General features: G+C 43.0%; 1 protein-coding gene across 3 annotated transcripts in view; it reads right to left on the minus strand.

The window, feature by feature from the left end:
• The window catches only part of YBX1 (Y-box binding protein 1), a 29699-nt gene extending 18259 nt beyond the window's left edge, over window positions 1–11440 (minus strand). For 2 of the 3 annotated variants that reach the window (XM_036747501.1, XM_036747500.1), the window contains exons 1-2: window positions 10915–11440; window positions 10170–10233 (exon numbers count right to left, since the gene is read on the minus strand). In XM_036747501.1, the coding sequence (XP_036603396.1) occupies window positions 10170–10233; window positions 10915–11080 (230 nt within the window). In that variant the 5' untranslated portion in view covers window positions 11081–11440. The remainder of the gene's footprint in view (window positions 1–10169; window positions 10234–10914) is intronic. The other variant, XM_036747502.1, reaches the window with a different exon arrangement.
• Between the last annotated feature and the right edge of the window lie 1593 nt (window positions 11441–13033).

A 13033-nucleotide genomic window follows, 5' to 3' on the forward strand; every position in this document is an offset into this window, starting at 1 on the left:
ACAAAGTAAGGTAAGGAACAGCACTGAGATGAGGCATGTGTAGATGAAGAGAAATTCTTTGGCCAGAAATTTGCACAATCTAGGCTGGTAATAATACATTAGGAAGGGAGTATCTCAATTATTACCCTTCATTATCATCTAAAGAGCTCACATAACTTATGAGGCACTATCCCTAGACAACAGAAAGCCTACAGACAAGTTGATAGTAAAATCACAATTTCTGAGTTTAAAGGGACTTCGGAGACCATTTAAGCCCAACTCAGACTTGAAAAAGAATCTAGCAAAAGAACAAAGACATGTAGTTCCAAAGACTAAATTAGAAGTAATAGAGAAGTAGCAGGAAGGCAGAATTTGGCTAAGTATGATGAAGAATATCCTAAAAATTGCACCTGTTCCAAAACGGAATTGAATGCCTTGTAAGATAGTGAACTTCTCACTACTGGAAGGGTCTAAAGAAAGAATGAACATACATAATCTCTCAGTGGATACGGTCAAAAAGATCCTTGTATTGCTCCTAATGGAAGGTTGGAATAGAGATCTACAGACTCTTAGGCCCCTAGTTCAACGCTTTGCACATATGAAACAGCTTCTACACTATATGATGGATGGACAAGCAAACAACAGATAGTCATGAACATTTTCCCCAAAGTTACAATTTGTAGGTCAGAGATGAGGTAGAATCATAAAGTAAGGTAGCTTTGAATTTATGAGGCTTGAAAACATTACAAGGGAGGCTGCTAATGGAGGATCTTTAACCCTCCTTGTGGTTTTGAAGGTTAGTAGTGAGTCCCATAAGGGTGAAATAAAACAATCAGGCTCATTACTAAGCATAGTTGTTTTCAGCTACTTGGAAGGAGAGGAACAGACTTTTTATGTCCTATTAATTACTATGTAAATGCAGAAAATTATCAGTTACTCCAGATAGTAATGTAATAATAATGGCTAACGAAGAATGACTGCAAATGGTCATAACATAAAGCTGACAAATACTATAAGCACGAGGTAAAATTTACATCCTTCATTCTCTTCTCTGTTCTACAACTCCAATCTAATTTATTTTCCAAAAAGCCTCCCTTAACAATTCTAACCCATAATCACATCTTTCTTTACTATTCAACACGTGTCTGTTAAAAAGGCCAAGGTCTATCACTGCACACAGGTCCATCTCCATTAGTCCTGATCTTGCCACTGGACTCAGATGGCCCTGGACAAGGGAATGAGGCTGGTGACTGCACATCCCTGCCTCACTTATATCCAATTCACTTGCAAGTCAGGACATCACCTTCCAGATGTCATGGTCTTCTTCCAGAACAAAGGACAAACAACACTCGTCTGTAACACCTTCTCACCTAATTATAACTCTGTTCCATCTATTTATAGTTTCACCACCCCATCTAAAATGTTTCTGTCAATGGCACATCCACCATTTCTTTTCAATCCTTACTTTCTTCAGATACATCTTCTCTATCCCCACAAACACTATTCTAGTCCAGCATTTCCATACCTTCCCTCTGGATTTTGATTACAACAGTCTTCTAATTTGACCAATTTCTACTAAGGGTCTCCTCTATTCCTAAACATTGTCTTCTGAACTTAATATCCTTTGATCTCATCATTCCTCTAGTTAAAAAATTACCCAGTCAGCTAACTGAAACTACCTAGTCTTTCATTCAAGGTCCCTCCGTCCACTGCTTGGCCCAGATTACTATTCTATTTCTTCTATCTCATTACCTAACTACCAACTCTCTAGGTTCAAGAAAACCTGTCTATTCATGACTCTCTCAATAAAGCATCCTGCCCCCTTTGACCTCAGCAGCCATCTAAGCTGTTCAGGGAATCTCCACCACCAGGGAATGCTCCACTTCAAAACTTCCTTACTGTGAAAGTCTAGCACAAAACCAACCATCTCTGTGATCAGTTTTCTCAGCATCAACAGCACTTTCTTACACCACTCATTTTGTAACTATATTCACTTACATTCCTCATACTGTACTGGCTGAATGACAAGGGAAAACTTGCTTGGAATTAAAATTTGTCGGCAGATGATACATAAACTAGTTATGCTTAATGTATGTACAGAAAAGGACACATTTTTCACTAACTATAATTCTAAAATGCAAAGGTCTTTTAACTTAGCCAAATTCAACTAAAGAATGGGGGGGGGGGGGGGGAAGAAGAGAATTTCATGTCAGTAAGGGGGTCTTTAAGAACAGGCAGATGACCATCTATCTGGATGCCAAAAATCCAACTTCAACTGCATGATCTTTGTAACAAATCTCTGTTCGTTATTTTAAAAAAAAAAGGACAGGAGGGGAGAAGCGGGTTATGGGCCAGGGGAACAGTGCAAGAGCTCTGCCACTCACCACTTTATAGTAACTGCTCATTTTCTTAGTTTCCTAAAGAAGATTTAATAAGCATTAACACAACTTAACAGACATCCTATATCATCAAGCTTTATAATTTATTTCCAGTAAATCAAGCAGTTCAATAAAGCTCAAGTGCTTAAACACAGACTACTCATGATTCCTATTCACTAGCATGTAAATGTTAATTTCATTGTAACAAAGACATTTCCCAAAGTACATTCCCTCAAAACAAAGCAAAACTGCCTATAAGAATGCTGACGGAGCATACCACCATAAATTTACTCTTGTGTCACCAATTTTTACAACAGCTTCCTAACTGTTACCATTTACAAATCAAATTTTAATAAAATTGCTACTTGAGCCACCATTATTCCACATAATTTCCTACCCTTCACACATTATTGTGTACCTAGGGTGACATCTAAAGGATTTCTAAATGAACACTTTATATGAGGACAAAGGTGCAGAGCCAGATGACAGCAACTTGCCCAGGTACCTGAAATGGACTGAAGAGGTTATATGGTGGTTTCCTTTGCATTATCTCTGACTGCCACGGAAATTTTTCAAGTCACAAGGTTTGTAGATGAAAATTCTTTGTGCAGCCTTGGCACTTAAGCTATCAGTAGCAGGCAAAACTGTCACCACAGTGTCTGATCTACAATTCGTCAAGCATGCAGCTTTCTTAACCCTTCCCAGTTGAGGGCAATTGTGTTCCATCTACTAAAAGGCAGTTGGGAGAGATTCCAGAAACCCCTTGATTAAACAATTTTACACCCAGAAACCTATTGTGCAACACTTGTTTTCAAGGTGTTGACTGGAGCTTAGATGTTTTGCCAGCTCTCAGTTCCTCTTCAGAGACACTGGTAGTAACATCGATCCCATCTCTAACTTCCCAAAAGGCTGTGTGTGATAAACTAGAATGGAAACCCAGTTATGGTTCTGACTGCCCTAGTAATAAGCCACATTTTTCAACACCATGTGGGGCGGTTTACTTATCAGAGGAAGGAGGGGTTTAGACTAACATCCATTCCCTACAAAGAGGTCTCAGTTTTAACATTCTGTTCTCAGAAAGGCAAGAGTACCAACAATGAATGTGCCAGGCTCTGTGCTAAATGCTTTACAAACATTATTTCCTTTGATCTTGGGAGGTAAGTGCTGTTATGATTCCCCATTTTACAACTAACACAGGCTTAGAGCGGTGAAGTGTTTCCTAATGGTAACTAGTGCACAACTGGGAAAGAGGATGAGCTAGTCACAAAGATAAAATAAATGACAGAAACTGGGATCACCTGAATGAAGTACCAAAATTCACAAACCTACATAATTAAGACTCTCTAAATCCAGCGCTCCTTCTGCGTACTACAGCGCAACAAAGCTAACAAATGGTAGAACTGTGGCTACAACAAAGGCAGGCCTCCAGATCCTTAGTAAAGGGATTTTTCCACTATACTTTGCTTCTAATACCCTTCTCACTGTTTCCTGACTCAGTTTCCACTTGTCAATAATCTATCTTTAATTGTATTTAAAATAATCCCAAGAGTTAAAAGGAAAAAAACCAAACCTTCCACATTTCTTCTTCTCACTAACTCTCCCTTTTGCCTCACTTGGTTTCCACTTGTTCCCATCTGAAGTACAATCTTCCCATTCACTTTAAAACATATTCTGTAGGTTTCTTACGTACACGATGATTTTAAGAGATTATCTTTAGGATTACTCTGCAAATTTTTAAGAATGCTAAGTGTACTCAACCAGATCGATCTATGGGTTTGCTTGTAATGTCTTATTCACATTTCAACATATTAAGATTTGTGTGTTAAAGTCAATAATCCATATAGTATGGTTACATAGTATGCTTTTATCCTGTTTTCTCATTCTCCCCAATTATTAGCAGGTAGGATGAACACAGGACATGGTAGCATAATGTGTAGAAATCACTCCCTCATAATCCAGGCTCTGAGAGGTGTACTAATCTATCACCTTCACATTTATTCAGCAGCAGCCTAATTAGACAATTAATAACCTTTGACAAGTGACAAAACTATGCTGATATTAACTGGTTAGAGACAGTAAGAGCGCCATTGTAAAATACATTTTAAGGAAAAAGAAAAATTTGGAGGAATTAGGAAGGTAAAGAGGTTTAACCTCTTTCAAAGAGCATAGGCATAACAGCTAGTCTAGTGATTTAAGTATGTAGGTTTCTCAAGGTGCAATCATGCATGCTTTTCTGATGCTGTGCAACACCAGTTCTGCTAAGATCCAGGCCTTGTGAAACAGATAAAGGCATCTAAATTGTTACAAAGACACAAAGACAACTTGGCTAAAAAATCTTCTGGTTAACTCATACAAAGAGTAATTCTCTCTCTCTCACACACACCCACCTACCCGACACTAGATAAACTTAACAAGGAAGAATATTCCTTAGACATGGAACAAAGAGTTACTATTCAAAGACATATAGGCCAAATCATCACTATGGTGGGTCTCTTGGAGATCACAAAGCTTTGAAAATACATGTAATTTCTATAATCCTCTTTAGTTGTCAGTCACAGAATACATCTATTCAGTCCTCAGCAGGATTGGACAAACCAGGAGCCCTAAACAAATCATAGCCAGGTACAGATCCATAGAAAAAAAATCTTACTGCTATGACGGAAAATCATACTTGCTTATAAAAAAAAAAAAAAAACAAACCTTTGAAGCAAGATTGCCAAATGTACTGAATGCCTTTAAAAACCTTAGAGTTCCTGAAATTCCACTTCCACGAAGCCAAAGATTCATCAGAAAAGTGTCTTTGTTCAGTCCAAACTAATTGCTGGGGCTAATACCCTGATCTCTACACTCCAATTTCACAACCACTCTCGCATAAATCCAAGTATACTCCCACAGATGTCCTAGAATGTTCCATATACACCTAATAACTTAAAATACATTAAGAAAATTGAAATATTAATATTAATGTTTCTAATGAATAACCTCCTTTCATGTTCTGCTGTGAAGAACACCATACTTCCATACAACTCAGTTCAATAACTCTACACTATCTAGTACATTGCACTGCAGGAACAATCCAATCTGCTGAGATTCACCTAATTTTTTCATTATAAAAACTGAAATCTAGTCTAATATTTAGGATATAGTTCCCTTCCCTGACAGGATTTGGTTTCAGTAAACATTCTAAGCCCAGCAAGATGGCCAACTAGGCCGCACAGTAGATACAGTACTGGGCTTGGAAGACCCCGAGTTCAAATTTAATTTCAGACACTGTGTTCAGAGAAGATTAGCACCTTTGGTGGGAGGGCTTGCAGAGCTCTTTATAGGGCTGCTCATTTGCCTTTGGTGTCCACCTAATTCATCTAACTTTCACCTCTGGCTTCAAGAAGCTGTAGTTTGTTCATCAGCCACACCCCAACAAACTATCTCAGCATAGACTAAACCAGATTGAGGGTGACCCTGCCACACCAATACATCCCCAGGAAAAATCACTTGAACCACAAATTAGGGGACTCTCAGCAAATCTATGCTTAGTTGAAGACATGCCCAAAATATGTCAAATGCCAGTAAGTCATGTCCAAATTGGTGCTGTCCTCTAACAATCTATGAATCTACCATAGCAACATTTATGTGGTCATTTTGTGATCAGTCACACAGCTAGTGAATGGAAGATGTATGATTTCAATCCAGCTTTGAGTCAAATCCAGTTTATCTTCTACTAGGCCACACTGCCTGAGTCACAAACTTACTATTACTAATAAATGCAAAGTTAAGTGCTTGCTGCTTTAAAGTTCCAAGCTCTCATATCCTGGATTACTTGGCAACTTACAGTTAATTAAAGCTTTATGAATATTTTGTCCCTAACAAAATGCAATTCCAACTGTAAAAGGAACTGCGTTAATATCACGAATCCTATTAGTTCAGACTGTCAGTTCAAAAGTTGAGGCGATGGACTTGGAATACTCACCAGTTGGGTAACAACGGGACAAGTCACTTGGCCTATGATCCTCAGTTTCTTTGTTTGTTAAAAGGGGTAAAGTTTTATTCCCTGCCTCATAAAGTTGGGAGGCTCAAATAGGATAATGTATGTAAAGCACCAGATGAACTTTATCACCATCATTACTATCACCTGGCCTGAGCTTTTATGAGCAAAAACTCTTCGTAAAGTGTTTTTTTATTATTGGTTGTACTCAAAAGGTTTACTTTTCTTTCTCCCACTGAATTCAAGTTCATTAATAGCAAGAAGGGTCCTTTCCATCTCTGTAGTCACAGTGCACTGGTACACTGTAGGTGCTTAAAACATTAAGCCCCCTCAAGCTTTTTAGAAGCCATTAACTTGATGTATAAGCATGTTGATTATCAATAGTCCTAAGGATCAGACATTAAGAAAATCTCCTCCTCCTAAAGAGCTAAGGCCTAGAGAACAGAAATGACTTCATACGCAGCTAATTAGAAGCTGAAATTTTACTGGAATCCAGAACTCAACTACCAGCGCAGTGCTCTTAAGTAGTACCATTTCTAGGTCCTCAAGATTTAAAAAAGCACTTTATTTACAAGCCTGTGAGGCAGGCTATGTAATAGTTACAGTTGAAGAACCTGAGCCTCAGGGTTATTGTCCTTATAGTCAAAGATAATGTCAGAGTCAGAATATGAACTTCCTGAGTCCAGATTCAGTACTCTTTTCACTATGCCACTGTCTCCCTTTCTTAGGATGGATGACCTTGTGAAACTCAATACATTTCTTAGAAAAAAAAAAAAAAAGCAAATCGTAATTTGGACTAACTCTCCAAAAATGGGGGGAAAATGAAGGCATTAGTAGTAGCAGAGGTCCAACTAATCCAAATAAAAGGATCAAGAGAGTTTGTATTTGGCTTTCTAATGCAATGAGTTTCCTCCTTTTGTATCCAAGCTGGAGTCAGTTGGGTAGTGGAATAGAAGATAATTGAGTCAGAAGTCAACCGCAGGCTAGGGAAGTGATTTTCAAAGTAAGGTTTCAAAGCTGGTCTCATTTGCTCATAATAGAAAAAGGCTTATTTCTTATTTCAGGGATGAATTAATATTTTACTTATTACATGAAGTTGTCCTGTAATGGAAAATGATAGATGAAAGGTAGGTGCCAGAGGTTTGAAGCAACCTTTTTGGGGGGGCAACTGTGGTTAAGTGACTTGCTCTGGGTCACACAACTAGTTAGGTGTCTGAGGCCACATTTGAACTCAGGTCCTCCTGACTCCAGGGCTCTACCCACTTCACCACTTAGCTGTTCCAGTACTGTAGGGTTTTGTTTTGTTTTAAACTCCATGGAAGCAGTTAAAAAGACAAAAAATCCAAAACAAAACCCTGACCTCCTCTCCCCCATCATCTAAAAAAAAAAAAAAACAAAAAAAACACCTTTGGGACTGGAATAAGTGCAAAGAAAGAATACCGTAATTATTTGTCATCAATTAGCTGTGGTGAAAGATAAGGAAGGAAAAAAACCCAAACAATGGAAAGATAAGGCAGAGGCCATCACTGGAACATTTTGGGGAACCCTGTCCCCAACAGTGGGGGGAAAAAGCACCAGAGACATTAAATCCTGCAACCACTGATAAAAGTGTAATCATTAAAAAGTGGTGAACTAACAAAAAAGCTTCAAAAGAATATGTAAGGGATTATGATTAGAGCAAAAGAGGAAGATATATCACTAGGAAAGATTCAGGAAAAGCCCTAAAACTGTAACCTCAAAAGTTTAGGTCAGACTGCCCTTTGGATCCAACTGCATTTGGGAAGGTTATAACCCATATAAGATCTGCAAAATAGAAATCCCAACCAAGTAAAAAGTCAAAACATCCTGGAAGGCACAGTAGCAAGAAAATAGGAAGTTAAATAACACTTGCTATGAGCACACTATGAACTAAAGTAGAATGTCTAGCACTATGGGATAGTTAGTCCCAAAGGAAAAATGTTACAAATAGATTCAATCAAGCTACATGACATCGGTGTGGTTTGATTACAACACAGTCATTCAAGCTACTGTGCCCTTGGTGAGAACAACCTTACAGAGGTACTTCTGTAATTATGATAATATTCTACCTTTCAGAGCTAAATCTTAGGAAGTTATAGCTAAGTTAGGTACATGACATACAGATTAAAAAAAAATCAAAAATAACCTGTCTGTGGTTAATTGAACTGTTCCTTTTCTAGCCTATCACATGGTTTGCATTTTTCCCTGGAATCTGTCAAAATATTTCCCAGGGATCATATTATATATTTTGCAGATTATGTCTCAAGTTCTTTTGGATACATCCTTGCTACCAGGGCAAGATGAGTACCTGAGAAGCACTAATTTTGCCCAGTCTGTCAAAATAGATTTATATCTTCTATCAGTGACCAGTTAAAAATAAACCAAGACTCCATTGGCTTCATGGCTATTTTACTAGCCTGAAAAGGCTTCCATTGATTACAACGGAAACTGTAAAAGACACTTCATTTGACTGAAGGCAAATTACAGGATTTGGGGGCTGGAAGGAATCTTAGAAATCAAATCCAACCCTATCATTTTACATATAAATAAATAAGAGGCCTAGAAAGGGCAATGGGCCCCCACATCAAATTGCTACACAGTAGCAGAAATGGCATTGGAATTCAACGCCTTTCTACTACATAATACCTGCCTCCACTACCAGAAAAAATTCGAGAGAAATCCCACACTAACAGCAATAATGAAAACAACAGTTAATAGCTAGCATTTATATAGTGCTTACTGTATGCCTGGCACTGTGTAAGGGCTTTACAATTACCTCAGTTGATCCTCATAATAACCCTATCAGGTACACGCTATCATTACTCCCATTTGCAGATAAGGAAAACTGAGGCTGTAAGTGACCATGCCCAGGGTCACTCAGCTAAACTGAGGTCAGATTTTAACTCTGTCTTCCTCATTCCAGGCCTGATGCTCCATTCACTGAGCCACCTAACTGCCCCAAAACAAGTCAATCTCTCCATCTTTGTATAGTAAGTGGACAATACCTCAGACCAAAATTTTATTGCCCCACCCCCACCTTCCCCAAGCTGCAAAATTAGAAAACTTGTTGTTTTGGAAGGAATGGATATTTTGCCATTTTCCTTAGCAATTTCACACTGCTGCTTGTCATACAAAGAAAGGGCACAAGAGAACCCAACGTATGCTGCTGCTACACAGGAAACAAAAATAAAATGGAAAAGCCAAAAACTAAAAAAAACAAAAACACATCACATTTGGCTAGCCTCAAACTGAATTACCCTCAGACTAGGCAGAGAGCAAAACAGTTATAATTCACTACATCACTGCACCACAAACCCAAAAAGGTTAATTGGATGCAATGTTAATGAACACCGTCCTCACAAGGGTTATGTTAAAAAAAAAAAGCATCGTGGTTACTACATGTTTATTGAAATCAAAACAATAGGGACTCCTCTAGAAGACTTTTCAGAATGTTTTGATGTTTCACCTGGGTGGGATTTCTATTGTGCAGATTTTGTTTAGCCTCCTAATTTGCCAACTACTCTCCTCAAATGAGGGCTCATTTAACCGCTACTGACTTACCCCTCTAATTGCAAAACACCTTAAGGCTGTTGTAGTCAGTGTTGAGATTAGAACTTAGTTACAAAACCATGAAAGAAAAGGCCTATTCAATTATCTTTGCGCAGACAGCTGCTCTGGGTCACCCTTCGGGAGATCGTCTCCCTCCGAAGGGACCACTGGAACAAATGAATCTGCTACATGAGGCCGTGGAAAGCGTGGGCCAGGAAGCATGCAAGGGGCAGGGCGGAAGCTGCTGGAGCTCGTTTTCTCACCTGTTGATGAAACCATAGCCGTTTCTTACATTGAACCATTTTACTGTTCCCAAAACCTTCGTTGCTGGGAGAAAAAAGGAAGGAATCCAAGGTTATAAAAAAAAAATTCCCCGAACCCCGCGGAGGCTGGACCACCCCCCTACCCAGCCCTCCCCGTAGGCTTCAGAGGTTCCGGCTGGGGCCCGGGGGCAAGGCGGGGACCGCGGGCACCGGGAGGGAGGCGCCCGGGCAGCCGCCGGGAAGGCCTCAGGATCCCTGCGAGCACGTGAGGGGAAGGCGCGCGGTGGCCCCCGCCCGGCCTGCGGAGGCAGGCGGCGGGAGGGGCGGGCACCGCGCCCTCGGTCTACACGCGGAAGGGAGGGAGTGCGTGCAGGAAGGGGAGGGAACCCACACAACGGCGCTCGCCCGTGGGGCGCGTGGCCGCCCCGGAGGCCCCGAGGCCGGGAAACCGTTACACACGCGGCGGGCAGCGCGCGAGGGAAGGGAGGCAAGGGGACGGCGGGTGGGCGCGCGGCAGCGGCGGCGCGCGGGGGTCCATAGGGGGCGCGGGAGGCGGCGCGCGGGCGCGTCGCCCTGGGCACGAGGACACTCGGCCGGCGCGCGCAGGGGGGAGGGAGGGGAAGGGGAGGAGATGAGGGCGGCGGCAGCGCGCGGAATCCATGCCGCGCGCCGCACCCCCCTCAGCTAACGGTCCCCCCCCCCCACTGCACCCCCGCCGGGCCCCGGCTCAGCCCATGCCCCTCACCGATGACCTTCTTGTCCCCGCCGGCGGGCGCCGCCGATGTGAGGCCGCCGGGACCGCCGCTCCCTCCGCCGCTGCCGGTGATGCCGGGCTTGGTATCGGCGGTGTTGAGGGCGGGGGCGGCGGGGGGGGCGGCGGGCGGCTGCTGGGTCTCGGCCTCGCTGCTCATTGTTGCGGTGATGGTGACTGGGGCCTGCTGCGGCAGCGGCGGCTCCTCCCGGGGTGTGATGGTGACTAGGCCGGCGGCGGCGGTGGGGCTGCTCTCAGGGCTCTCTGGGGTCCGCTCTCCGCTCCCGCTACCGATCGAACTAGCGAGAATGGCGGGACGGGCGGGATAAGCCCTCCGAGCGACCCGCCTTATGCTCCGCTCATTGGCTCAAAATGCCATCAATCCGCCGCCTGACCAGAAGTGCTAGTTCTCATTGGCTGGGGGCGCATCACTCCCCCGCTCTCATTGGCTGTTAGAAGAGTAATTTGTCCGGACTTACTAGCAATTCCAGCCTCCGCCGCCGCCACCGAGACCGGAACTAGAACTAGAGGGAAGCCACCGCTGAACCATAGAGTATACCCGAGAGGGCGGGCAGAGGGTACGTGACTTGGGGCCCACTGTAGTGCGAACCCAGCCCTGGTCCCTAGCTCTTTGGTCGGCGAGCTGGGTTTGCTGGGCCGGGATAGCTCTCGGGATCGACGAGGGCAAAGAAGAAAGGATTGCCCCGGGTTCACACCCCACCCTCCCCGGAAGAGAGAGTGTGTGTGGGGAGCGGGGGGAGGAGGGTTTGAAATTGGCTAAATGACACCTTCGCTAACCCCGCCTCCGGGGTCCACATGGCCCCACACCGGCTTCGGGCACCCTGGGGGCCCCCGATTGTGGATCTGATTTCTTTTTCTAATTCGGGCATTTATCTTGTTCTACGAACAAGGGGTCGTATTAGACACAGAACCCTTTACTATCCGGAGTAGGGCAGCAATTTTCCTTTTTTATCATATTATGAAAATATTCAAATAGAAGGATCAGCCTAGTAAGAGAGAAAACCTACGACGAACTTAATTTTTGAAAATGGCCAAAATAAAAGAGAAAGGCGATTGCCTTCATGGCTGTCACGTGGAGGAGCGAGATTTGTTCTGCCTAGCCCAGCATGGCAGGAAGGTGGAAGGCGCAGTGGCGGATTTAAGGGGACAATTTCCTAATAACCAATGATCCAGCAGATGAAAAGGCTTCCCCCGAGATCGTGGGCTCGCCCACACTGGAGCTCCAGTATGTTGTATATAGAATTGTGGACCTCTTTCCGAGGCTTGTTGGAAGCCCCCAACCCTGATTGTTACTGGCAGCAAAACTGGTGAATGAGGGGGGCGTGGCAGGGCAATGCTGTTTTTGTTCATGCACAAGGTGCATCCATAAAGAGAAGATGATTGTGGCTCAAAAACAGGTCCCCCAAGGCAATTCTTAGAGATCCAAACTAGTTTTGAACAAGGGAAGCCTTGTTGGAGTAGGCACACATCAGCAAAGGCCAATTTATTTGTAAATGGCCTACTAGCTAAAATCTAGCTCCACTTTTTGGAAATAGAAGTCCAAAGACTGACCAAGGACTTTTAACTGCCCAAGCTCTGACAATGCCAGCCACTAGTAATTTGGTGAGTTACTGTACCCCAAGTACAGCAGGAGCCCAATGCTTAAATTTTGACCTAGTTCTTTTATTGGAGACTGATGGGGCCAAGGCCTTGCAATCTACTCTAATTTTGCAGCTTCTTTATTCAGACCCTGGCCCTTTTCCTTGGTGGTCTTAAAGGAATCCATAAAGAAACTGCCTCTCTTTTGCCTGGAGGACAACTGCGGACTTGACAACTTTAAACCCCAAGCTAACCACCTTCCTTTAGAATTCATCCCTCTGTTGAATCCTCCTCTATTATTCTCATGGTCCCTTATCTAAAGGATGAAACTGGAGAAAAGCAGTAGGAAGAAAACTGAAAACCTTGTGCCTGGGCGACACATTTCTAACAGCAGTCTTGTTCCTCAGTTCAGCTATGTTCCATAGCTATGTGCAGCACTGCCTAGGAAAGAGAGAAAAACACTGGCTAGGAGGTGAAACCACAGTCATCCCAGCAGGTCTAGCTTAGCCTGAGT

The sequence above is a fragment of the Trichosurus vulpecula genome, chromosome 2, assembly GCF_011100635.1.
Source record: "Trichosurus vulpecula isolate mTriVul1 chromosome 2, mTriVul1.pri, whole genome shotgun sequence".
Classification (NCBI taxonomy): domain Eukaryota; kingdom Metazoa; phylum Chordata; class Mammalia; order Diprotodontia; family Phalangeridae; genus Trichosurus; species Trichosurus vulpecula.